Source organism: Caretta caretta, chromosome 5, assembly GCF_965140235.1.
Source record: "Caretta caretta isolate rCarCar2 chromosome 5, rCarCar1.hap1, whole genome shotgun sequence".
In the NCBI taxonomy this organism is placed as follows: domain Eukaryota; kingdom Metazoa; phylum Chordata; order Testudines; family Cheloniidae; genus Caretta; species Caretta caretta.
This window is the reverse complement of record NC_134210.1, coordinates 81717562-81743831: the sequence shown is the minus strand read 5'-3', so window position 1 is coordinate 81743831 and position 26270 is coordinate 81717562. Positions and strand designations below refer to the sequence as shown.

At 45.9% G+C, this 26270-nt stretch overlaps 1 protein-coding gene across 4 annotated transcripts in view; it reads right to left on the bottom strand.

The window, feature by feature from the left end:
• The window catches only part of PRRC1 (proline rich coiled-coil 1), a 39891-nt gene extending 20809 nt beyond the window's left edge, over nucleotides 1-19082 (bottom strand). Inside the window, exons 1-5 of one of the 4 annotated variants that reach the window (XM_048849662.2) lie at nucleotides 18420-18724; nucleotides 11076-11242; nucleotides 6048-6185; nucleotides 4723-5130; nucleotides 3981-4144 (exon numbers count right to left, since the gene is read on the bottom strand). In XM_048849662.2, coding sequence (XP_048705619.1) covers nucleotides 3981-4144; nucleotides 4723-5130; nucleotides 6048-6165 — 690 coding nt within the window. In that variant the 5' untranslated portion in view covers nucleotides 6166-6185; nucleotides 11076-11242; nucleotides 18420-18724. Of the gene's footprint in view, nucleotides 1-3980; nucleotides 4145-4722; nucleotides 5131-6047; nucleotides 6203-11075; nucleotides 11243-18419; nucleotides 18725-18951 lie in introns of those variants that run through there. The other 3 variants (XM_048849659.2, XM_048849663.2, XM_048849660.2) reach the window with 3 other exon arrangements.
• Between the last annotated feature and the right edge of the window lie 7188 nt (nucleotides 19083-26270).

The window sequence follows — 26270 nt, the reverse complement described above, 5'->3', positions numbered from 1 at the left end:
TCCCAGCCTTGTCCTGTTTGATCTTGGATATTATCCTGGGAATCAGAAAAAAGTTATGGGAAAGTGTATAGGAGTCCTTGAGACCATCACCTCTTCTGAAGCAGAAATGCAGACATTTAGTTTTGTCCTCTGTGACAAATGAGTCTATGACAGGAGTCCCCCCACCACTGACTGAATATTGTGTCTAGGATGGATTTCTCCAGTGGCCACTCAATTCTGGTCACTATATGTCTGCTCAAGTAGTCTACTAGGCTGCTGACCCATTGAAAGTGTTGAGCCACTGGGATTACCATGGTGACAACACCACCATATCCAGAACCTGATGGCTTCATGGCAAAGAGGGGATGATAGTGTACGTCTTTGCTTGTTTAGAGTACATTGCAGATGTGTTGTCAATCAGGATTTGCACCACGGAGTTCCACAGAACAAGCAGGAACACTGTGTTGGCCAATCTGATGGCCTTCAGTTCCAGGATGTTCATGTGTAGTTCCCAAGACCACGTGTCTTGTATTAGCAGATATTCCAGGTAGGCGCCTCCAAGGAGTCTGTGATAAGAGTAGTCAGAGAGGGGACAGAAGGGCATCCCTTTTCTCACATTTATTGGATCTAGCCATGAAGCAAGCTGCCATAGGACTTGAGGCAGGAATGTGAGCCCTTTGTGCGTGTGATGTCTGGACCGGAGGTATATGGACCTCAGCCACAGTTGCAAGGTCTGTAAATTAAATATGGCAAGTGGCGTCATATGTTCACACTAACATGTGATGTTGTAGCCCCAGACACATATGCACTATGATCATCATCAGACTAGGCTGTAGATCATAAACCTCTGGCTGAAGTGACTGAAACTTGTCCTCTCTGGTGCCTGGTACTAGAAGTGGATCTAGAGTCTATTAAAGCTCTTACGAAGTCTATAGTCTGCAATGGTGCGAGGCATGATTTCTAGTAGTTTACACAGACCTACTTGAGACAATGGGGAAACACCACATAAGGCTGTTGCAGTATCCTGTTGAGAACTGCCCAGATCAGTCAGTTATTCAGGTATGGGCAAACATGAATTCTCTGTCATTTTAAGTGTACTACTCATACTACCAAGCATTTTGTAAATATTCTCGGTGCAATAGGAGTCCAACGGCTACAACCCTGTATTGATAATGAATGGGCCCCACTGTTAATCTTAGATACTTCCTGCAGGTTGGATGGATGGCAAAGTGGAAGGATGCATCCTATATGCTACGAATTATTCCTAAGCTCGAAAAGATAGAATGATGGAGGTTAGTGTTATCATCCTGAACCTGAGGAGAAATATGTATTTGTTGAGTCTCCTCAGGTTTTGGATAGAACAAAGACCTCCTATCTTCAGAATGAGGAAACACCGGGAGTAGAAGCCTTTTCCCCCAAACTCTATTGGGACCTACTCTATGGTTCCTAGACAAAGAAATGAGGCCACTTATATTTTGAGACTTTTCTCACAAGACCCTGCTACAGAGTCAGGGAAGGGGTAGCCAAGGACCATTTGATGTCATGACAGATAATACGTAGTAGAAAGAGGTAATGCGACTCTAAAGATCGTACTCTCTAGTCTAGGTCTAACGTGGCTCTCAACAGCTTTGTCAAATCTGCTAATACATCACAGGAGTGGGGTGCATTGCTTAGGAAGAGGAGGCTATCACACCATATTCTGTCATGATATTCCATCTGTGTGGGATGGTAGGATGGCATGCACTGTGAATGGTACATCTTGTAACATGGAGCAGAGGCGTAAGCCCCCCAGAGAGTGCAGGGTAGCTTTCAAGTCCTTCAGTCAGTGCACAGGACTGCCTGTCTGCATGCTGAACAGCCCTGAGCCATTAAAGGATAAATCCTCAATCATGGCATGCACTTTCCTCAGGATGCCCAATGCCTAGAACCGCAGTGCTCTGTGCATGGCCACTACAGTGGACATAGACCGATCTGCAATGTCTAAAGCACCCACTGCTGCCTACAACACAGTCTTGGACACCATTGGTGCTGGCGTTTCTAAATATGTCCTGAAGACCCTCTGCTGTCACAAGGGAATTTCACGGTGAACAGGGCGACACCCTTTCTTGTAAGTATCATAATCTGGCAGAAAGGGCTGGCTGTTCACTCTAGCTGTGTGAGGCTAAGCTGAACAGCATGACTTCCTCTCAGATAAATTGAGTCATTTAGGGTCTTCGTCCTTAGATGAGCTTTAACTCAGTTTCTACCTCTCTTGTACAAGTCACATAATTAAGGAGCCCAGGTTGAGGAGAGCGCAAAGGTCCTCAAATCCTGTGGGGGGCACCTGGTACTTCTTCTCAGCTGGTTTTGCCATTGGCATTACTGTGGATGGAGTCTGACAGAGCTTTAGTGAGGTCAAGCAGTCATGGGGAGGGTGATCATGACAAGACCAAAAGCTGAAAGGTTTTCAAACAGCTTGTGAGATTTCTCTGATCTGAGGACTACTCAGACTGGAACACCCTGAAGTCATCTGGTGCCAGTACGGATATCAAGGATACAGTTCATCTAGCAACAAAGATAAGAGATTCTTTAGCAATAAGTTAGGGTATTGATGTTGCTCTGACCCTAAATCTGGTTATTTCTGGTATTCAGGCATTTGGGGTCTGGCCATACATACTGCTAGCAAGAAAGAACTCTTTCTTTTCTTTGGTTATAGAAATTGGCTTCTCAATGCCTGTGGTACTAACTACTACTACTATAGCACAGGAGTATAGCTGACTTAGTTGGATGTTGGTCAGTCTAATGCCAGTCTTGATGGGCCAGTGGTGTTTGAGATCGATAAGAGAAGCCCATAGGTCTCCCAATAGCATTGATTGCAGACCACAGGGGAGAGTTCTCTACTCAATGATGAAAAAACATGCCCAGTGACAGTGAAAAGCAGTAAACCTCTTCTGGGGAAGCACCAACATGTAAGGTGCTCACAGTACCAGAGTCTGTACCAGTGCCAGTGTCTCAGCACCAGTGATGGATCTAGTTCTGCCCTAGTCTCATCCCCCAAGGCCAGGGTTAACAATGAGGGATGTGTTATTGGAGCCAGGACTAGGACCAGCAGAATCTGCTGCATAGTAGCCTGCCCTTTCTCAGTTCTTGAGTCTGTACAGGACTTGGACTTCTCTGTGAATGCTTTGCAGCAGTCAGTCCTTGTGGGATGACAGTGAGTTTCTTCCTGAGAGTCTTCCTCTGTATTTGGAGCAATCCTTCTCAGTACTTGACTTCAACACCTGAGGTTTTGGTGCTAGCTTCAAAATTTATGTTGAGGGCAGCTTCAGTGCCAGGAATGCCTGTACCAGATCTTTCCATCTGTCTTCTCGGCACTTGTCTCAGGTGTCACCTGTCTGGCTTGACAGAGCCAATGTAGGATGCGGACTTGTTCACCAGTGGGATTCTGGAGCTTGTTTCCTTAAGATCTGATGAGAACTTTATGGACTGTTCCAGAAGATGGAATTTCAGGCCTTGCAACTGTGCATTATAACAGAGGACAAGCAAACCAAGTATCTGCTCAGAATATGCCATTCCCCAAGCAGAAGACAAATACAAAATTAGTCCATCGCAGGACAGACAGTGCTTAAAGCCTGCAGGTTTCAAATCTGTCATGTTAAGAAGCTCTCTACAGGGGTGTCTAACTAGTAAAGTTCAGCCTATATTGGTTAGATTACTTCGTGGTAGTTGAACATAAAAAATAAGTTGTAGTGCTGAAGACTTTGTAAGTTTTCGAAGTTTAGCCTGAGTTATCAACTAGTGGGTCAGACAAATGCCAGGCTCTATCTTGTTGTCACAGGCAGCAAGAAGGAACTGAGGGAGGGATGCAGCCTTCCTGCCCTTAATGCCTTCTGGTCTCATATGCATGAAGCTCATGTGCACCTACAATGGGATCCACACCAGCACATACTTGAAGAACTTACGGTACATTTTAGTCTGTTAAAAGACTTAATCCACAAATGGTAAAAGAATAAAACAATTACTTTTATAAATCCCCAGAGGCCTCCAGCAGATGCTTCATTCTGTATGCCAGCAACTCTGGGGTCTTCATTCTCCTCTGGGAAAGTTATTGCAGGGCCACTTCCAGTTCCAGGCACCAGAGAGGATGGAAAAGTTGTTTGTTGAGTAACAGGATTTGTCAAGACACCTGATAAGCAAAAACAAGCCACACACAAACATTCATGTATCTTACCACAATTAATCTGCTAAAGCAATATAGAGGCTGGAAATAAGAAAGCAGAAGCCAGCACCACATGACCAGCCAGTTCCCTATATATTACCAGCAGGTTTAGGAACTACTGCATTAGAGTATAATTTATGGATTCAAAATGTTATACTATAGTATTATTGTACAGCAAGTGAAGTTTCTACGCTGTTCTGAACAGAGCCCGCTTATGTACAGTGGAGTTTGGCTACACGGGTTAGCCAGAGTAACTTTTTGTTTTAGTTATTTTTTTTTTCCCCCCAAACTTGTCTGTTCCTAGGGTTTCCCTGAAGTGACACTTCTGTCCTAGACCATGACTACTTCTCCCCAAAGAGGCACTCCCACCTCTTTATACTCAGAATGAGTTAGATGTACCTGGCATAATACAGAAGTCAGCCAGCATTTCTCTACAGGGACGCAGGTTGAAAAGAAAAATGCTGACACCCTACTACCCCTTATGTTACACATAAGGCCACTAATGAGAACTTGCCCCCATCTTACAAGACGGAACAAAATACTACCTGTGACTGAAGGTGCAGAAAATGATGGCATCAGCGGGGTCTGTGGTGCTCGCCCAGCATGACCTCTGGTAATGTCATAGGATGAAGCAATGGAAAATCCTGAAATGGGGGGTGCCGTGGGAGGTACAGAAAGGTTAGGGCCAGGAATACAGCTTGGAGGAGGAGGTGTTGAGAAATGGGACATGGTGCCGCTAAAAGCTGAAGCAGTTGGAGGGGTAATAGGAGGTGGGGCAGGAGTTAAAGGGGGTGCAATAGTTGAAACTGTTGCAGAAGGCACAAATGGCAAAGGCGCTGACGACCTCATAGGAGGAAGTGAAGATACTGAGGGTGGTAGAGGTGTGGAGAATGATTGAGGAGGGAAAAATGGGAGAGGGGATATGTCTGGAGCAGTGAGAGAACTGGACAAAGCTAGGAGAGGAAAAATGGAAAAAAGAAAAGGCACTTTAATAAGAAATTATAATAGCTTTAAAATTCTTTACAAAAATATCTGAATAAGATACCTAAAGCTTTTCCGCAAAAAATAAGTTGTATGTAGTAATGATTCCAGTTACAAGTAAACTGTCACCAAAAAGTAAGTAATGCCCCATCTTCTACTGTGACCCCATCAGATGTCAAGCTAGACAGCAGCAGGATGGGTCAGTATTTGAATGGAGACTTCAAAAAGTGGCCTCACGTGCTGCCAGTTCAATAGGTGACAATCTTCCTTTGGAGTCACTACTCAGTTAACACTCCAACTTTGGTGCGACTTCAAAATCGTAACAAAAATAACTCATTACATTTTATGCCTTTTAGTAATTCAGAGGCAATACAACTACTGGAAAGTAAACAGATTCTAAGTATCGACTGGAGGGTCAGATGTTACTCTGAGGCTGCACAATTGTAACTGCATATTCACCAAAAAGGGGGAAATATAGTCTACAGAAAATGGTGCAAACACTAGAAAATCAGGCCAAGCGAGCAGGTAATTTCCCTACATGATCCTGCAAAATCTTCAGATTATCTACAGTACTAGCCAACTCTATTATTATTCCCTACACAGCAGTCAAAGCCTCTATTTTCTGCGCCCACTCGTCCATAAAAATCCTAGACATACACCCACATAATTTCTTATAGAAGTGTAAATTTAAAAAGCCATATTCTTAAAAGATGTAGAAAATCATTAAAGGAGCACACAACTGGGATTAAGGAAGAAATTAAGTTCTTCAATTTAGTCTGGAGAAGTGCACTGCAATTATACACATTATAATATTGCTTTCACTTGGACTAATTGCTATGCTTCAAACACACGAACAAGCAAAACCCAGATGCTTGGAAGCTTCTTATACCTAATGAGACAGGTGTGGTGATGGTGGCGGCAATGGTGATACCAGCAGCTACTGCCCCTGATGTGCTTGGCGGGGGAGTGCCAGGTGGGGTTGTCTCTATTCCACTCTCTTCCATCATTTTTCTTCAGCTACAACAAACTGCAGAGAAACAAAATCTGTATTGAAAAATAAGACAAAACTATTTCAAACTGAATTACAAAGAAAGGAGTATGGTATAGTGGACTAGATGCTGGTTTGGGAGACCAAGAAAGTTGAAATACCAGCTCCAAAACAAATATTTTGAGGAGCCCTGGGCATACCATTTACTCAGTGTCCCGCACATCTGTATAATAAATATTCTTTCCACACCTTATACTATAGAGACAATGTTTCAAATTCAAAACTTCTCTGAAATCCTTACTTCTATAACACCTTTCATTTAAGGATATGAAATATTTTACAAACACTAAACCTCACAAAATCCACACAAAGCAGATAAGTACATATTCCCATTTTACAGACAGATAAACTAAAGCACTCAAATAGAGCACTTGTTTTCAACAGGGTGCTGAGCACCTGAACTTATTTCTAAAGAAGTTGAGGTAGCAACTCTGTAAATTCAAGTGACTTGCCAAAGGTCACAAAGGAAACCATTGGCACGTCTGGGAACAAAACCCAGGAAATCCTGAGTCCTTTTCCTCTGCTTTAACTGTGACCTTGTTTATATTAGAAAACTTGTGCTGATGTAACTAATTGAATATAAAAATTTATGTTTTTATACCAGTGCAAGTCCCTAACACTGACACAATGGAAAACCGTTTTAAATTGCACTTAAGGGGACTTATTGCATTAAGCTTAAGCACAATTTAAAGCAGATTCAGTGTGTCTACACTAGGGGGTTACCCCCGGTGTAACCAGATGGATTTTTATAATGATTTAGCTGCAGCAGTTGATGTTTACCAAACAGACAAGCCCTGTGAGGCCACACTAGTTCTCTCCTGACTAATCTAATGAGAACATCAAAGCTTAAGGCTGAATGATAAACTGGTTTTCTTTCACAACCAGTAGAGGATAGGAGTGTCTTTCATCATGCTAAAACACTGGAAAATCCATTTTACCCCAAGAAACATGAAACCACACCCTTGCTTAAAAATCTTATTATTAAAAGGTAGCACAAAATGTGTGGGAAGCACGAGAGAGAGAGAGAGAGAGATGGGAGAAAAACCATGAAAATGAATTCTCAACTTTCCTTTTCTCTCATTTCTGGATTTGTGTTCTACAGTACAAAAGGTACACCAGGACCCTCGCTAGAAAGCGGGATTTGGGATCCATGCCAAGTACTGTGTTATAGCAGGGACCGCGTTAAAATGAAGTTACTGTATACAGTAAATGTCACATCCATAAAGTATAGAAAACCTTAAAAAATAAACTCCTACTTGAAGGAAACAAGAAAAAAAAAAAGGGTTGCTTTACTAGAGATTTAAAGTAGACATTACAATAAATTAGTCTAGTTTTTCTTTAAAAAGTCGGTGAATTGCTTTTGCTTCTTGCTGCTGTGCTGCTTCCACTTAGCAAACTGCAAAAGACTACATAGCTGCATAATTTTTATAGGCTCAATGGCTTGCGTCTCAAACCAGTCTCTAAGCAGGCTACGGTCACAGCTGACGTTGGAATGACGTCCATTTCCTCTTCTTTTTCTACGGCGAAGGCCAATTCTTCAGCTTCTGGAATGTTGTTTGGTCATACTGCCTGAAGAATTTGGTCATTTGTTAGACTTTCAGTAATGGGTCAAAATTCTTCTGCTTCATCATCACCTCTTATCCAGGACTCGATATTTAGTGGCAGAACAGTTAGCTCGAGCCCGGACAGTTGCTGGCACAGCTCCTGCATCCACTCCATGTCTGTTCTTCCAACTTCCTCCTCTGTAAATCCCTCAAAGTCAAATTCCTCGTCAGACTGTGATCTGCTTTCTTCACTCTCTTCCAGGAGCGGGTGGCCAAACGACTCCTTCAGTCCCACCATCCAACAGCAGTTTATCGTTTCAGCAAGTAATAAATTCCAGGAATTGCCGCCGGTGTAAAAGAAGTCTTTTATAGTCAACTTCTTCAGAAAATCGGTGACAGACAACTCACTTTCTATCATTTGTCGTACCAAGTTCCGTTGATCATGCTGCTTAAAAATGGCGATAACATCTTGATCAAGCAGCTGGATTTTGGAAGTCATGTTTTTAGGGAAGTATTCAACCCATATTGTACTGTCACGGGTTCTGAGTCTTTCGGCTGGAGGATGCACTGGACAGTTGTCTCACAAAAGAATGGCCTTTTCTTCTAAGCGTTTTGCCCACAAATGCTTTTGCACAGACGGGATAAATCTGGTGAAGAACCATTGTTCAAAAATCTCTGGTCATCCAGGAATTTTTGGAGTTCTTGTACGAAAACTGCAGGCAATTCACATCTACGTGATGAAAGCGCTGAGGCACGCAAGACTTTCCAATGCACAATGGTTTTAGTTTATGCTTGCCTGTTGCATTCACACAAACAATAAAGTAAGGCGATCTTTTGACTGTTTATATCCTTCTTTCTTATGTTCATCTGTTCTGACAGCCAGGGTTTTATCGGGCAACATTTTATAATAAATTCTTGTTTCGTCTGCATTGTAAATCTGTTCCTCTGAGTAACCCTCCACCTGTAAAATTTCCCTCAGCTTTGCAGGGCACGATTGTGTGGCGGCGTCAGCAGAGTTTTCCATGTCTTTTCTGAAATCACCATAGCCAACCCGAACTCGCCTTAAAATTGCTGAATTCGCCATTAAGTTCCCGGTCGAATTTTTCTGCTTGCATGGCTATAAGCAGACCAGAGATAGGAATGCCTTTCTACTGTTTTTGCACAAACCCCATGTGTACACTGCAGATTCAAGATCGGCATCATTCGCTAAGCAGGCTCGTTTTCTTTGAAGGCCATGCTCTTCATCCAGGTTATGAATGTAAGTTCCGAGCTTGTCAGCATTCTTTAGCCATCGACGGAGGTGGACTCGTTCATGCCAATATAGCAGCTAATCTTTGCCTGGGTTTTGCCATTTTTAAGTCGTTCGATAGCGTCCAATTTCTCCTGCACCGAGTAAGCCTTCCTTTTGCCCGACATTTTTGACATCTTTCTAAAGATAAATACAGTACTGTACCTGTAAAGTTTTATTACATGACATTTGTATGGCGTTCTAGGCCTACAGCAATCGTCTTAGGGCTTGTCTACACTACCGCGTGGGGTTGATCTAAGATCACATAGCTGATGGTGCATGAATAGCTGATGCTCTCCTGTCGACTGCGCTTGTGCGCCTCATTCTGGTGGCGTACTAGAGTCGACAGGAGAGCGCTCAGCAGTTGATTTATTGTGTCTATACTCAAAAAAAATTGTACTGTACTTAAATTTGGGATCCATCTCCGTGACTGCATTATATCCGAATTAGCGTTATATAGACACATGTTCTAGCGAGGGTCCGGTGTAATTAAAAAACAACAAATAATGTCTTGTTTCTCACAAGTCTGGTAAACCAGGCAGTTATTTGTCTCTTGGAAGAACGTTTCCTAAGGTAGCTATAATGAAATACAAATCCCATGTGAACTCATTATATGTATAACAAATAGACTGAGTCTTGATAAGACTTGTCTACAATATCCATTACGTCAGGAGCTATCAAGCTCTGCCAGCATATTCCTTTAACAAGGCACAGTGGGAAGGTCTTAGAAAATGTGCTAAAAATGCAATACAACACACAGAGATTTCCATTTAGAAAATTACAGGGGTTTTCCCCCCCTTTTACTAAAAAGTCATATTCCATGTAAAAAACCTACATAGTCAGCTACTGATTTAACACTAAAAATGTTCACATTCTTGTTACCAAGCTGAGGAAGGTAAAATATATACCTACATATACACACAAAAGAAGGTATAGCAACAGTCAATTCTGACATATGCTCACATATGTAAAGCTCCTGAGAATAAATGAAAGTTTAAATTATACAAGGAACAGTTCTGTCGCCTCTGGAAAACACGAACAGAAGGCTTTGCACAAAAGGTTCAGGTGACAAGGAGGGAGATGGAATACTTGAGCCAAGTTACAGAGAGGCAACAGATCCATTTCACATCCACTAAGCAGTACTCTTCATGGCTGAGGTCCCCCAACATGGGGGGAATTCCCCATATGCCATTAGATCTACTGCCTACAAGCCAGCCCCTTTCCTCTCCAACTCAAAACCTCTCTCCATCCAAGAACAGATGAAGGACCTCTGAAGCAGCATTCTGCAGCCTGTAGGGCTATGGATCCTGTCTGCAGAATCTCTGCATCCGCCCCAGCCCTCTGCAGTGGAACTGCATTGGGTAGAGCCTTCCATTAAACTTACCCGGGCTGAAGTATTTTTTTTTAATAGAATGTTTTTAAAAAGCTAATAGCACAAGTTTATATTTCACAACAAAAACATTCCTAAAGCTCTTCCTCCTTCAATTACCTGCCAAAAATCAAATGTTTTTATGGCTGTGAAGACATTAGCTACTCTTGAGTAAACAAGATATTCTCAATTCATGTCCTAGCAGACAAGTTTACTCCTGATGGAATTCTGCACCCCCCAAAAAATTAAAAATTCTGAGCACATTTTAAAATTCTGCATATGTTATTTATCAAAACAACACAGTACCATACCAGTTTCAATAATATTTGTAATTTATTTCAAAATACCTGTCAGCAAGTATGTCTGTAACAATACAGATAACAAAAAAGATTTATCCAGGAGTAGAGAATTAAAGAAACCCCTAAGACAACCCAGTTCTGGTTTCTCAGTTATGCTTTTGTTGGGTGCCTCAGCCTGGGTATGTCACATGTGCAATCTACCCTTCCAATCTTTTAGTTTATTCCCATTTTTTCACCCTACCCCCATAGGGTTTCCATATTTCCAGTTTCCAAATAGAGGACACTGCCTGGGTGAGGGGAGAGTTGGACGGGGTGCTGGAAGGGTGTGTGTACTGGGAGGAGGGATTTGAGGGGTGCTGGAGTGGGTACCTGGGGCTTCAATCTTGAGATGGAGGGGCAGTGTCGCCCTGTCACAGTGGCATGGAGGCTGGTGCAGACCCAGAACATAGTGCAAGCCTGTCAGTCAGCGCCTCCCTGCAGGGATCTCCTCCTGCCCAGGTCTGGGAGCCAGGGCATGGGTGGGCAGGATCTGGCAGCTGCAAGGGACCAATCAAATGTAAATGCACGGGAGAGACCAATCACAAAGCAGATCAATCAGGACTCTTTCTGAGCTGCAACATCTGCTCTGCAAGAAACCTGGACATTGTCTCGTATTAGAAAAATCTGCCCGGACAGAGCATGGAGGATCAAAAAATAGGCAATGTCTGGGAAAACCTGGACCTAGTAACCCTAGTCACCTCCCCCTGCAAGACCCTCCCCTTTTACTCTCAGTCTCCTCTCCCAGAAAGCAGCAGCCCCTCCCTGCAACTCCCAGCTGTTGCTCCTGCCTCTCCCTGAGGGGTGCAGTTTGACAGCTGTGGCAAGTGCTGCACAGGGAGGGGGCCCAACCACACCCTGTGACCAAGTGGGACCGGCAAACCTGGGAACCGCAGTCACAAAGCTCATGGAAAAAAAAAAACCCCACAAGAATTGGTAACGCTGCAAGTATAATATGCTTCCAAATTAAACTTATCCACTCTCAGTTTGCACAGGTGTAAGCGATTACAAAGAAGCAAGACAGTGGAGAATCTGGCCCATAGATATAATTCTAGAACAGGGATCTCAAACTCAAATCACCAGTACATTGGTCTCAGGGCCACATCACTGAAACCTTAGATATGTTATAATAGCCCTACAGAATAGAAATGCTGGGGCAGATCCTCAGCTGATGTAAATTGCCATAGCTCCACTGACTTCCACTGAACTCTGACAATTTACACCAGCCAATGATGTGCCCAGCTGTTTGCAGTGTTCCTGTTTAGCGCTCGCACACGCTCTCCTTCTCTCTCTCTCATTGGAAATGGCCCTGAGAATCAGACCACAGGATCTGAAAAGAAAGTGACGGGGACAGTGGGAAGAGACAGAATGAGGGAACCTCACTGACATGGGGGAAGAAAATAATTGAGTCATACATAAAGAAAAAAGCTCCTGTCCTGTTCCACAGAACAGACAGATTTAAAGTAACTAACATCATTCACAACGAGTCAATTTACCTCCTTCATACCGCTGCCCCAAGAATCTCCTCCCACAATGAGTAGCTCAAAGACATCAGTGCAGATTGTATTCTTTACGTCCCCCACTAAATTACTGCTGAAGAAATGCAAAATGTAGCTGTACTGCAAGGATCCATTAATTCATATTTTACCTCTCTGCTCCTTCCCCGCCCCCATTCCAACCCCTTCCCCAAAGTCCCTGCCCCAACTCCGCCCCCTCCCTGCCCCTATTTCAACCCCTTCCCCAAATCCCCGCCCGGCCCCGCCTGTTCTTCACCTCCTCCCCTGAGTGCACCATGTCCCTGCTCCTCCCCCCTCCCTCCTGGAAAGTCCTAAGCACCACCAAACAGCTGTTTGGCGGTAGGAAGCACTGGGAGGTAGGCATAGGAGACCCCTGTTCTAGAGAATTAAAAGAGAGCAGGTATGGAAGAGTAAGAGAAACCAAAAGAGGGTAAATAAGGATTGAAGACTAGTCACCACACAACAAAGCTGTTGAAAAAGTCCTGAAGAAAACCGCAGGGGCAAAGTGCCTATCAGGATCAGGCCCCAAATCCTTAGTTTCTACCAGCTTTGGCAGTGGCCTTTACTATTACTCCCAACTTTATATTAAAAAGTCATTTAGCTACAGAAAAACATCTCTTTCTCCTCGCTGCTCCAATCCACAAACCCATAATTCTCAGCAAGTAATCCTTGATGGTTAAACCCCACTTCCAAGCAAAGATTTAGTTTTACATATTTATAGAACCCTACAGTGAAGTCTCTCTTCCTAAGACTTCCCTGTTTCTACATAACATACTACATTATAACCTACTGTCAAAAATAAAATGCTTGTCCAAATATATTAGCAACATGCATTGTGATATTTTATTTTTATTTACCACAAGAACATTCAATCAGCAGTGGATTACCAGTCATTAATGCAAATTAGTAAAGTCTATTTTAGGGTATGTCTACATTGCAATTAGACACATGCGGCCAGCCCATGCCAGTTGACTTCACCTGACAGATCTCAGGCTAAGGGGCTGTTTCACTGCCATATAGACTTCCAGGCTTGGGCTTGAGTGCAGGCTTGGCAGTCTACACTACAACGAAACAGCCCTGCATCCCAAACCTGGGGAGCCAGAGTCAGCTGGTATGGGCTAGCTGGAGGGTGGGGAAAAGGGATGGTTATTTGCATTGTAGAAATATTTTAGGGCATGTCACTTCCTCTGCACATCATCTGCTGCCTTTTCTCAGATTATTAAAAAAAAAAAAAAAAGTCTGAACATAACCCACAAAACCGATACTTCCTATGTCACATCTATGGTCCTGAAGTTAACATAATAAAAAGCAAACAAGCCCCACAAACCAGTCCAAAAATATAAAACCCAAGAGACAAAGAATTACAAGCAGAGTCAAGCAAATGTGTAATTAGCCCAAAAGAAATTATGCTCCTGCCATCTAGAGGTTTGTGACTAAAAGTTCATTTCATGAGTCTTGGCCATGTCACCGAATTTGGAAAAGCCTCCCAGACTTGAGTGCATTCTGTACGAATTCATTAAATTGTGTTTAATAACTAAATTAATAACAAAAGTAGCATATTCCTAACAGGTTCTCGCTCTGTGGCTTTGTTTAAAAAAAAAAAAAAAATCTGTGTGTAATTTGCCACTAAAAAGAGTTCCATCAGTATAGATCCAGTTTTCAGAAGGGTTTATTTTAATATAAAACTCAGCAGGGTTAGGTTACTAAATGACAAGGGGGTGCGGTTGAGGAAAAAAAACTGGTCTATGCTAATGCTATCACTGTGGCCAGCAATGTCAGAGCTGCATCAACACTAAAACAATCATGGGAGCTTTTAACAAGAAGAAGAATACTTAGTACAGACAAGGTCTGTACCTCTTTGAGGTGTAACTATTTACTTGATTCAGAATGCAGAGCCAATACGACCAAGGAAGAGGGAGCTGAATTCTAGTCAGGTGTTAACTGACAATTTTGGGGAAAAGGCTAACAGCTTGATTTTCGAAGGTGTAAATCACCCACAACTCTCATTTGCTTCAGAAGGATGTGTGGGTATTTGGCATTTAGGAAAAAATCAGGCCATAAATTCTGACTGCACAACTTTTTGTCTTAAAGTGGTGATTATGTTAGAAGCAGAAAAAAAAGTTTCATTTTACTGATCAAAGGTTGAGCTTGCTGAGTTGACAATCAGAAAAAGTTAGCTTTTGATTTTTTAAAAGTAATGCGAAGTAACTGAAAAATGTGAAACCAAATAATTTACATATTTCTTTTTCTGACTAATCTTAATTTAAAATCATTTTCAGGTTATGTCCCAAAAATACGGAAATTGATAATTAAGGAAGACTACCCAAAATTGACAAGGATAAAGTCAATTTCTAGAACTGAATCACAGTCTGTAGTGGTGCTATGTTTAAATGTTAACCCTTAACAAGCAGATTTCCACAGCTGAGTAGACATCCATGTTAACAAAGCAGAGTAGAATTATTCTGAGAGGCTCAGGCTTAACCTGAGAAGTGAATAAGCTCACTAATCAATTAAAATACCAGACTCAAATGTTACTTAATGCATTTTTTAAAATATGTAACAGGCAATGTTTCCATAACTAGATGTGAAAAGGTAAGATTGGGTTAACACCTAAAGCACTGGTTAAGCTCATTAAGCAGAATTTTTGTTAATACTCTCCTGATTAAGCAGCAGGTGTTGCTATCCATTATTAGGCCAATTAACTGCTAGGAAGGATCCCCAAATGAACAGCCATCCTGAATACACACATCCTAATTAAGGGATGTATAGGCACAGATATAAATAATACTCATTTATGAACTGTATTCAGAGTAACAGCCGTGTTAGTCTGTATTCGCAAAAAGAAAAGGAGTACTTGTGGCACCTTAGAGACTAACCAATTTATGTGAGCATCAGCTTTCGTGAGCTACAGCTCACTTCATTGGATGCATCCGATGAAGTGAGCTGTAGCTCACGAAAGCTTATACTCAAATAAATTGGTTAGTCTCTAAGGTGCCACAAGTACTCCTTATGAACTGTAGGCCTTTTCATCTTCTAAAGCTATGGCTAAACTAGAGAGCTTACAGCAGGTGTGCTATATCGATGGGAGAAGCTCTCCCATCAGCATAGTGCTGTCCACACCAGTGCTTAGGTCAGTATAACTTATGTCGCTCTGGGCTGGCTTTATACATAAGTGGTACTGTAGACATAGCCTAAGTCTTTTACAGATATTAAGCCATTATTTCCCAGTCTAAATAGGTACCAGGTTAGTTTGGGGGTGGGAGTGTATGGGTAGAGGAAAGGATCAGTGCGGCTAGGGGAAGTTGAAGGACATCAGATTCGTACCACCCTATACAAACTGGAAACATATGGTTTCATCTGCTTATAAAGTGGGGAGCTGGCTCACTAAAATCCATCCTATTTACCTCAGACAGCCAACCTCATTAAAGGCCACAGAACAGAAACAGCTCACAGGTACTGGAATAAGAACTTAAGCTCTGCCACCCTGTCTCTCTCTTTTGTACCCCTGTGGCACTCAGCTCATTCTTGGACAAAGCAAAAAAAGATAACAAAAGAGACACAGCAACTATCAGAACATGCTGTGATGCCCATTTACAACTCAATGGGGTGTCTTCTTCAACATCAGATATTATAACTGAGTAATTAATCTTGACAAGCCTCCTGAAGAAACTAAGCACATGAGAGGTTTCAGAGGAACAGCCGTGTTAGTCTGTATTCGCAAAAGGAAAGGAGTACTTGTGGCACCTTAGAGACTAACCAATTTATTTGAGCATGAGCTTTCGTGAGCTACAGCTCACTTCATCAGATGTTTACCGTGGAAACTGCAGCAGACTTTATATACACACAGAGAATATGAAACAATACCACCTCCCACCCCACTGTCCTGCTGGTAATAGCTTATCTAAAGTGATCAACAGGTGGGCCATTTCCAGCACAAATCCAGGTTTTCTCACCCTCCACCCCCCACACAAATTCACTCTCCTGCTGGTGCTAGCCCATCCAAAGTGACAACTCTTTGCATAATCAAGTCGGGCTATTTCCTGCATAGATCAAGGTTTTCTCACATCCCCCCCACCCCCATACACACACAAACTCACTCTCCTGCTGGTAATAGCTCATCTAAACTGACCACTCTCCAAGTTTAAATCCAAGTTAAACCAGAACATCTGGGGGGGGGGGGGGGGGGGGTAGGAAAAAACAAGAAGAAACAGGCTACCTTGCATAATGACTTAGCCACTCCCAGTCTCTATTTAAGCCTAAATTAATAGTATCCAATTTGCAAATGAATTCCAATTCAGCAGTTTCTCGCTGGAGTCTGGATTTGAAGTTTTTTTGTTTTAAGATAGCGACCTTCATGTCTGTGATTGCGTGACCAGAGAGATTGAAGTGTTCTCCGACTGGTTTATGAATGTTATAATTCTTGACATCTGATTTGTGTCCATTTATTCTTTTACGTAGAGACTGTCCAGTTTGACCAATGTACATGGCAGAGGAGCATTGCTGGCACATGATGGCATATATCACATTGGTGGATGTGCAGGTATACGAGCCTCTGATAGTGTGGCTGATGTTATTAGGCCCTGTGATGGTGTCCCCTGAATAGATATGTGGGCACAATTGGCAACGGGCTTTGTTGCAAGGATAAGTTCCTGGGTTAGTGGTTCTGTTGTGTGGTATGTGGTTGTTGGTGAGTATTTGCTTCAGGTTGCGGGGCTGTCTGTAGGCAAGGACTGGCCTGTCTCCCAAGACTTGTGAGAGTGTTGGGTCATCCTTTAGGATAGGTTGTAGATCCTTAATAATGCGTTGGAGGGGTTTTAGTTGGGGGCTGAAGGTGACCGCTAGTGGCGTTCTGTTATTTTCTTTGTTAGGCCTGTCCTGTAGTAGGTAACTTCTGGGAACTCTTCTGGCTCTATCAATCTGTTTCTTTACTTCTGCGGGTGGGTATTGTAGTTGTAAGAAAGCTTGACAGAGATCTTGTAGGTGTTTGTCTCTGTCTGAGGGGTTGGAGCAAATGCGGTTGTATCGCAGAGCTTGGCTGTAGACGATGGATCGTGTGGTGTGGTCAGGGTGAAAGCTGGAGGCATGCAGGTAGGAATAGCAGTCAGTAGGTTTCCGGTATAGGGTGGTGTTTATGTGGCCATTGTTTATTAGCACTGTAGTGTCCAGGAAGTGGATCTCTTGTGTGGACTGGACCAGGCTGAGGTTGGTGGTGGGATGGAAATTGTTGAAGTCGTGGTGGAATTCCTCAAGGGCTTCTTTTCCATGGGTCCAGATGATGAAGATGTCATCAATATAGCGCAAGTAGAGTAGGGGCTTTAGGGGACGAGAGCTGAGGAAGCGTTGTTCTAAATCAGCCATAAAAATGTTGGCATACTGTGGGGCCATGCGGGTACCCATAGCAGTGCCGCTGATCTGAAGGTGCCGCTGATCTGAAGCACATGAGGTTAGTTCCATTTGACAGAAGAGGATCCCACACATTTTTTGAAATGCAGATGGGCAGGCCCCTCGGGTGACAGAGCACTGCTGATGTAAATGAAGTGCCACGTGGGCACAGGGAAGACTATGCACAGCAAGAATGGATGCTCGCTGACATGCTCAAAGCCGGAGGAAAATGCCAAAATCAGAACTACTTGAGTTTTTCTATACCAGTCCCTTTCTTACGTTTCTAGCATGATCAGACTACCCGTTTTCGAAACATTTGCTTGCCAAACTATGAGTATTTAACATTTAATCATCATCACTGTACCAACAAGACTTCAGATACCAGAGGGATAGGCGCTAAATATCAGACAGAAGAGCTGGCCTCTGTCCCAAGGAGTTTACCGTCTAGATCAGAGACACTATAGCACAAATGATTAATGAACTACAGGGCGAATCTTCATAGGATGCATAAATCCCACAATTTTTAAATGAAAGAAAAAGCCACCCAACTTGGGGGTGTAGGTTACTAGATTATTCTCTATGACAGTAAGTTACACCGGCAGCACAAACAAGGCTGCAAACGTCCATGGGCAGAACATGCAGTGAATCCCACGCCCTGTTAGAAAAGCCCCCTTCAGACGCCCCGCTTTTGCGTTGGTTTGTTTTTCGAAGTCATTCCTACCCCCCGGTAAGCAGGGAAGGAACAACGCCTGACAAGGTAACCCAAGTGCAAACCCACCTCGGGCGGCCTTCCTGAGCCGGCCGCCACAGCGCCCAGAGGCGAGACGATCTCTCCGGGCCTTGCACGCGCTATTTAAACAGCAGCCTCGACCGTTCCCCTTCTGTTCGCTCCGCAGAAGCGCCCCCCGATCCCAGGCTGCGCCCCCGCTGCCAGACTCTCCAGCGCCGCCTACAGAGCAGCTCCGCCCGGCGGCGGGAAGGACCCCGGTAAGGGCAGCAACAGGCCCGCGGCGCGGCGTGACCCCGCAGCCGGCTCTGACGCGGCCGCCGGGGAGGAGACGCACCGCCCCCCACCCCCGCGCGGGCAGCCTCACAGAGCAGGGGGCAGAGCGCGAGCAACGGGGCGCCGACGCAGCGCAGGGCCGACAGCTCCCATGAGCCCTGGGGCGCACATGCGCAATGCCCGCCGCCGCTCCGGGTTGCCACGTCTCTCTACCGCCGGCGGCTCTGCTCACGCTCCTCGGGGCCAGGCCGGGCCGCTCCCGCGCGCGCTGTCCGGCCTGGCGGCGGCATCTCCCACCCACTCTCACCTAGCTGCGGGTTGCTCCTTGGCCGGGCCTCGAGGCGCCACTTCCCTGGCGCGGTTTGCCCCGCGCCGCCGCTCGCTTCCCGCATCCAAAATGGCCGCGCCTGGGAGCTGGACGCCACCGCCTGCTGCCACGTTCGCCTGCGGCGGGTGGGGCCGGGCGGAGCCGTCTGCAGCGCGTGACCTGGGGTGGGGCAGAGCCCGGCCACGTACCACGGGGTTCTTGGTGCCCAGCCCGCTGCCCAGGCAGCCTGGTCGCTACCCCTCGCCCCGCAGCGGGCATGTCGGAGTTTCTTCCTCTCAGCCTGCTCAGACATCTCCCTAGCGGAGCCCCGTCATGCCCCCACAGAGGTGGGGGGGGCACATTCGCGAAGCAGGGCACAGACCTTTGTACCCTCCCCAGCTCCTCCAAGTACGACAGCAGAGGCTGCTTGTGAACACGGGCAGAGGGTGGTACAAGTGGGTGGAATAGGATGAAGTTAAGGAAAAAGAAGAGGCTGTGATGTGCTGGCAGTCTGGGTGCTGGCTCATGCCAAGGCTGCTGGTCAACTAGGTTTTCCAGGCAGCTGGTTTTCAACCAGAACGCCAGGTCGAAAAGGGACCCTGTGGGATCTGGTCAGCATTGCTGAGCAGGCCGCTAAAAGTCCAGGGAGTGGCGGGGTAAGGCAGACTCCCTGACTGCTCAGGCTCCTAGCCTGCCCTGGCTCTGTGTGGCAGCCAGCATGTCCGGCTCCTAGGCGCAGAGGCAGCCACCACGAGCAGCGGCACTGGCTTCGCAGCTCCCCTTGGCCAGGAACCACAGCCATTGGGAGCTGCCGGGGCTGTGCTTGTGGGCAGAGCTCAAGAGGCCCTGTATCTAGGGGTTGCAGAACATGCCAGCTGCTTTTGGGAGCAGCTTGAGGTAAGCACTGCCCAGCCACAGCCCAAACCCCCTCCTGCTCCCCAGCCCTGAGCCCACTCCCACACCTTAGCTCCCTCCCACAACCCCTACCCTTCACCCTCTCCTGCAGTCCAACTCCATGCCCCAGATCAGAACTTCCTCCTAGAGCCTGCACTCTACGCCCTCTCCCACATTCCTGCCCCAGCCCTGAGCCGCCTCCTGCACCCAAGCTCCCTCCCAGAGCCCGCACCCTTTACCCTCTCCTGCACTCCAACCCCCTACCGCAGATCAGAACCCCCTTCCACACCCTAACTCCCTCCCAGAGCCTGCACCCCACACCTCAGCCCTGAGCCCCCTTCTGCACCCAAGCTCCTTCCCAGAGCCCACATCTCTTGCACCAATCCTGGGCCCCGGCCCTGAGCCACCTCCCATACCTAAACTCGCTCCTGGAGCCCAAACCCCCTCTCACACCCCAAACCAATGCCTCAGTTCTGAGCTGCCTCCTGCACTCCAAAACCCTCATCCCTGGGCCCACCCCAGAGCCCATATCCCCAGCTGGAGCATGCACCCCAACCCCAGGCCTGAGCCCCCTCCTGCACTCCAAACCCCTTGGCCCCAGTCTAGAGACCCTCCTGCACCCCAAACCCCTCATCCTCTCCTCAGAGCTTGCACCTCCTCCCTCCTGTACCCCGTCCCATCCCAGAGCCCCCTCCTATACCCTGAATCCCTCATTTCTGGTACCGTTCCAGAGCCCCTAGCTGGAGCCATCACCCCCCCCCCCCACACACACACACACACCCAAAGTCTCACCAGGCTGGGGCAAAGTGAGTGAGGGTAGGGAAGAGCAAGCGATGGGGGGGGGGGTGGAGTGGGCAGGGCAAGGGTGTTTGGCTTTGTGGGATTAGAAAGTTGGCAGGAAGATAATGGAGCCTGCAGCTGACTGAACCTGACAAACTGCTATGTTTCTCTCACTAGAAAGCTGTTTTCATCTCACAGACATATCTTGCAGTGATTAGTTTCATACACAAAGTTACCTTATGGCATTTTTTCATTAGAACTACTAAAAAAAGCTATACACGTGTTTGGCTGTTCTGGATGTCAAACGTTCAAAAAAAAAATCAATATTTGTAGTCCGCTAGTTAAGCCAGAAAATGTATTATGAATTATAGGCAGTGGAGGTAGCAATGCCTGTAGTGAAGAATGCCCTACGCTTCTTGCCACAGGGTGACCGACTCCTTTAAGCATTTGGGTCTGGAGGACTACTTGCACGCTATGGAGCATGTGAAAGACTCCTGGTAGAAGAGCTGGAGTGGCTGCTCACAAGAGGGTAGGAAGTGTTTTAAGGAGTCCAGGGTGGGCTATGGGGAGAGACTTAGCAGAACCTGGGAAAGTCTAACAAACTGTGCCTAGCCTGTGATGGGGGCAGAAGAGATTTTATTCTTTGTTAATAAATCAGACCCTAAGAAGGGATGTTATTGGACTGTGATAGGTATACCAACCCTACACTGGACTTGAAGGGTTAATGATTGCCTATGGGGGCAATCAGCCTTGCCCTACTACACTTGCAGTATCAAACCTGGAGGGAGGAGTTAAAAGGGCTGAACCTGGTTCAATTAGGGCCTGACTAAGAAGGAAAGCCCACCTATAGAGCTCAGGCAGTGAGAGAAGCCTGGCTGGAATCAGGAAGCTCAGTGGGGTAGCTAGGAGCCCAAGGTAGTTAGGAAAGAAAGTGTCAGGAAATGAGTCTACCCAAGATTTTGTACTGTGGTGGAAGAGCTTACAGGGAGTAGGAAGACTCCTGATGAGTGAGGGACTGCCCTGGGAGGTGGAGGAAAAACTCTCCTGCAGCAGGACCAGCTAGGTGGCAGAAAGTGGTAAGAAGCTCTTGGACAAGGCTCAAAGAGAGCATTGAGCTGATGCACTGAACAGGCTGAGGCAAAGGCCTAAGGCAGGGCAAGGTAGGAAGTGGTCTAGAGAAGCAGCAAGAGGGTCTGTGTAGTGATGGCTTGACTGCCTATTCAAGGGTCCCTGGACTGGAATCCAGGGAAGAAGGGAGGACCTGGGTTCCATTCCCCTGACAAGGTGTAAGGACTACTGTAACTCTCCTACCCCTATACTAGGTAATCTGGACTCAGAGTGTCCAACATGAACTTGAACTGTTTGTTGTTGGATTACTGGCTTACCCTGGAAGGGATGGAATTTTGACTTAGCTGAAGGGGCAAGTCAAAAGGAGAAGCAGACCACCACAGGGCCAGAATGACTGCTACCGCAAGGGTGCTGGCTAGTGAATTGTAAGCTTACATGGACACATACAGTACTCCTTTGTAGACTTTGAGAAGCCCTAAGTGAAGGGATGCTCAGGTGGTGGCTGATTGTTACACTTGCCATTATAAAGATTCCATTTTCAGTTGCCTATAACTGCAAACCTTAAACTGAGCAGGCTGAAATTTTCCATACCGGGTCTTTATTGGGAAGTTCTAGTGTCTCCATGCTTTGGAGCAAGGGCTTGAAATTTGGTAGGAGAGTTGCCATAGTGTCAGGAAGGTGTCTTTTTTTGTTAACATGGTGAAAAATTGCCTAGATTATAAATCTCTGAGAAGTCACAGTTCAATAGAGGCTGGTTAGAATTTGCTAGCCAAATTATCTGAAGATTCCATCTGCACTGTATGATTCCTTCACAGCAGTCCAGACTGTGAAGAGGATACATGTAAAGAGCAACTGAACCATCCTAGAGCTGAACGGGCTTACCAGGATTGCCCCTGCAAGTGCTCCTCCAGGTTGCTGGTGGTGGCTGTCCTGCTGGGCACCAGAATTGAGAGCAAGGAGACTGTCTCTCCTTCAGCTCCCAACTAAAACCTCTTCAGCGCATCAAGGATCTACAACCTATCCTGAAGGACGATCTCTCACTCTCCCAGACCTTTGGAAACAGGCCAGTCCTTGCTTACAGACAGCCCCCCAACCTGAAGCAAATACCAGCAACTACACCCCACACAGCAAAAACACTAACCCAGGAACCTATCCCTGCAACAAATCTCATTGCCAGCTCTGTCCAAATATTTATTCAAGGGACACCATCAGCCACACCATCGGGGTTTTATCATAAATATAAAGGGAAGGGTAACCACCTTTTTGTATACAGTGCTATAAAATCCCTCCTGGCCAAAGGCAACATTCTGTTACCTGTAAAGGGTTAAGAAGCTCAGCTAACCTGGCTGGCACCTGACCCAAAGGACCAATAAGGGAACAATATACTTCCAAATCTTGGGGGGAGAGGAAGAGGGGAAGGTTTTTGTTTGTGCTCTTTGTTTCCGTGTTTGTTCTCTCTTGGGACTGAGAGAGGCCAGACAGAAATCCATCTTCTTCAACCCATCCTAATCCAAGTCTCCAATATTGCAACCAGTATAGGTAAGCCAGGCAAGGTGGATTAGTTTATCTTTTATTTTATGTGAATTTTCCCTGTGTTAAGAGGGCGGTTTTCTGTAACTTTAGGGTTTTACCCAGAGGGGGATCCTCTGTGTTTTGAATCTGGATACCCTGTAAAGTATTTTCCATCCTGATTTTACAGAGATTAACTTTTTTTTTTTAAAATAAAATCCTCCTTTTAAGAACCTGACTGATTTTCTTATTGTTCCATGATCCAGGGGTTTGGGTCTTTGATTTTGTAACAAATTGGTTAGGATATTATTCTCAAGCCTCCCCAGGAAAGGGGGTGTGTAGGGCTTGGGGGGATATTTTGGGGGAAAGACGTCTCCAAGTGGTCTCTTTCCCTGTTCTTTGTTTAAAATGCTTGGTGGTGGCAGCATACTGTTCAAGGACAAGGCAAAGTTTGTACCTTGGGGAAGTTTTTAACCTAAGCTGGTAAGAATAGGCTTAGGGGGTCTTTCGTGCAGGTCCCCACATCTGTACCCTAGAGTTCAAAGTGGGGAAGGAACCCTGACAGGCTTGTTCACCTGCACATCTATCAACATGATATGCCATCATGTGCCAGCAATGCCCCTCTGCCATGTACATTGTCCAAACCGGACCGTCTCTACGCAGAAGAATAAATGGACACAAATCAGACATCAAGAATTATAACATAATGTAACAGCCAGAGAACATTTCAATCTCCCTGGACACTCAATAACAGACTTAAGAGTGGCAATTCTTCAACAAAAAAACTTTAAAAACAGACTCCAATGAGAAACTGCAGAACTGGAATTAATTTGCAAACTGGACACCATCAAATTAGGCCTGAATAAAGACTGGGAGTGGATGGGTCACTACAAAAATTAATTTCCCCATGCTAATTTCCCCCTGCTGTTACTCACACCTTTTTGTCAACTGTTTGAAATGGACCACCCTGATTACATTGGCCTCATTACCACTACAAAAGTGATTTTTCCTCCCTTTGTAATTCTACTGTTGAGAATAGTCCACTTCTACTTTAATTGAACTGTCTCGTTAGCACTGCCCCCCACCACTTGGTAAGGCAACTCCCATCTTTTCATATACTGTGTATTTATACCTGCCTATTGTATTTTCTACTCCATTCATCTGATGAAGTGGCTTTTAGCCCATGAAAGCTCATGCCCAAAATGTTAGTCTCTAAGGTGCCACAAGTATTCCTTGTTTGTGCTCTCAGTGTTCCTCCATCTGACACCCAGCAAGCAAGGAGGAGAAAGGTTAGGAAGCTGTCTAACTAAAACAATGTAATGGGGTAAGGAACTGGGGTAGGGAGAGGGAATGAGACAGGTGCAGGAAGGTGAGTGGATAGAAGCTTGGTGTAAGGGAAGGAAGGTTAGGAGCAGGAGGCTCTAGGGTTGCCAACTGTTTAATCACATAAACCCAAACACCCTTGCCCTGCCTCCTGTCCCTTCCCCAAGGCCCTGCCAACTCCATCCTCCCCCCTCCCCCATCGCTGGCTCTCCCCCACCCTCCTTCACTCTCACTGGGCTGGGGTTGGGGTGCAAGCTATGGGCTGGGGGTTTTGGAGTGGGGCAGGGAGTTGGGGTGCAAGGTCTGGGAGAGAGTTTGGGTGCTGGAGGGGGCTCAGGGCTGGGGGAGGAGGTTGTGGTGTGGGAAGGTGTGTGGGATGCAGCCTCCTGGCTGGGGCAGGGGATTGGGGTGCAGGAGGGGGTGAGGGGTGCAGGCTCTGGGAGGGAGTTTGGATGCAAAAAGGGGCTCAGGGCTGGGAGAAGGTGAGGGGTGCAGGCTCCAGCATAGTGGTGCTTACCTCGGGTGGCTCCCAGTTGGCGGCACAGCGGCGTGAAGGCAGGCTCCCTGCCATTCCCGGAACAGCTGGCATGTCCCTGCGGCCCCTGGAGGGTGGAGGAAGAGGTCTCCATGCGCTGCCTGTGCCCCGAGTGCCGACTCCACAGCTCCCATTGGCTGGGAACTGAGGGGGTGGTGCTTCCCTTAGCGCTGCTGCACCACCGACCAGGAGCTGCCCAAGGTAAGTGGAGTCAGGGTGCTCTGCCCCCTCCATGTTCTGCTCCAGGAAGTGGCCAGCATGTCCCTGCGGCCCCTGCAGTGGGGCAGGGGACTCCGCACACTTGTCCCTGCCTGCGGGCACTGCCCCCGCATCTCCCATTGGCCATAGTTCCCAGGGCTGCAGCAACATGCCAGTAGCTTCCGGGAGCAGTGCGGGTCCTGGACAGGCAGGGAACCTGCCTTAGCCCTGCTGCACCACCACACTTTTAGCGCTTAAAATGTCCCTGTTTGGCTTCAGTAGCCTCCGGCAGATAGAGCCCCATTCTGGGAGACTGTCGGTGAAACCTGGAGGGTTGGCAACTGTATCTACAAGAGCAGCAGTCTAGTCTTAGCTGTGACAACAGCTTGCTTTTAGCAAGTACAAGTACCCCTAGATGGGGTCTCTGCTATTAAATAGTTTTGGGTTCAATCCTCCAAAGACTCATGCACATGCTTAACTTTATGGATGTGAGTAGTCCTACTGGCTTCTCTCTCTGACCACCAGTTATACAACATTCTCAAAGCTGTGAGATGCAGCTAAGCTTTACTTGCTATAGCAGCCATCACTTAAGAAGATTCCCAAAATTATGCTGTTATTGGTCAATTATGAGATCATTAATATATGAAAAGCCCCTCCTCCTTGTTTTATCAATATCACAATTACTATCAATATCACATAAACCACTCCATGATTCTAATCCAACTCTTTTGTAACCTATAGCAATAGCAAAAAATTCACACTGGCCTCCTACATGAAGTTCTGGAACCAGAACCAGTATGAATATGAAAGAACATCCGGTATTAGATTATTCCTGTATCTACAATAATGAAGAAGAGCTCAGTGTAAGTTCACCAGCTTGTCTCTTTCACCAACAGAAGTTGGTCTGATAAAAGACATTACCTCAGCCGCCTCGACTTGCAAAACAACCTGATATTTTGGACAAAATATAAATATATACTAATGCCATTATGGTAGGGAATTGTAAAAAAAA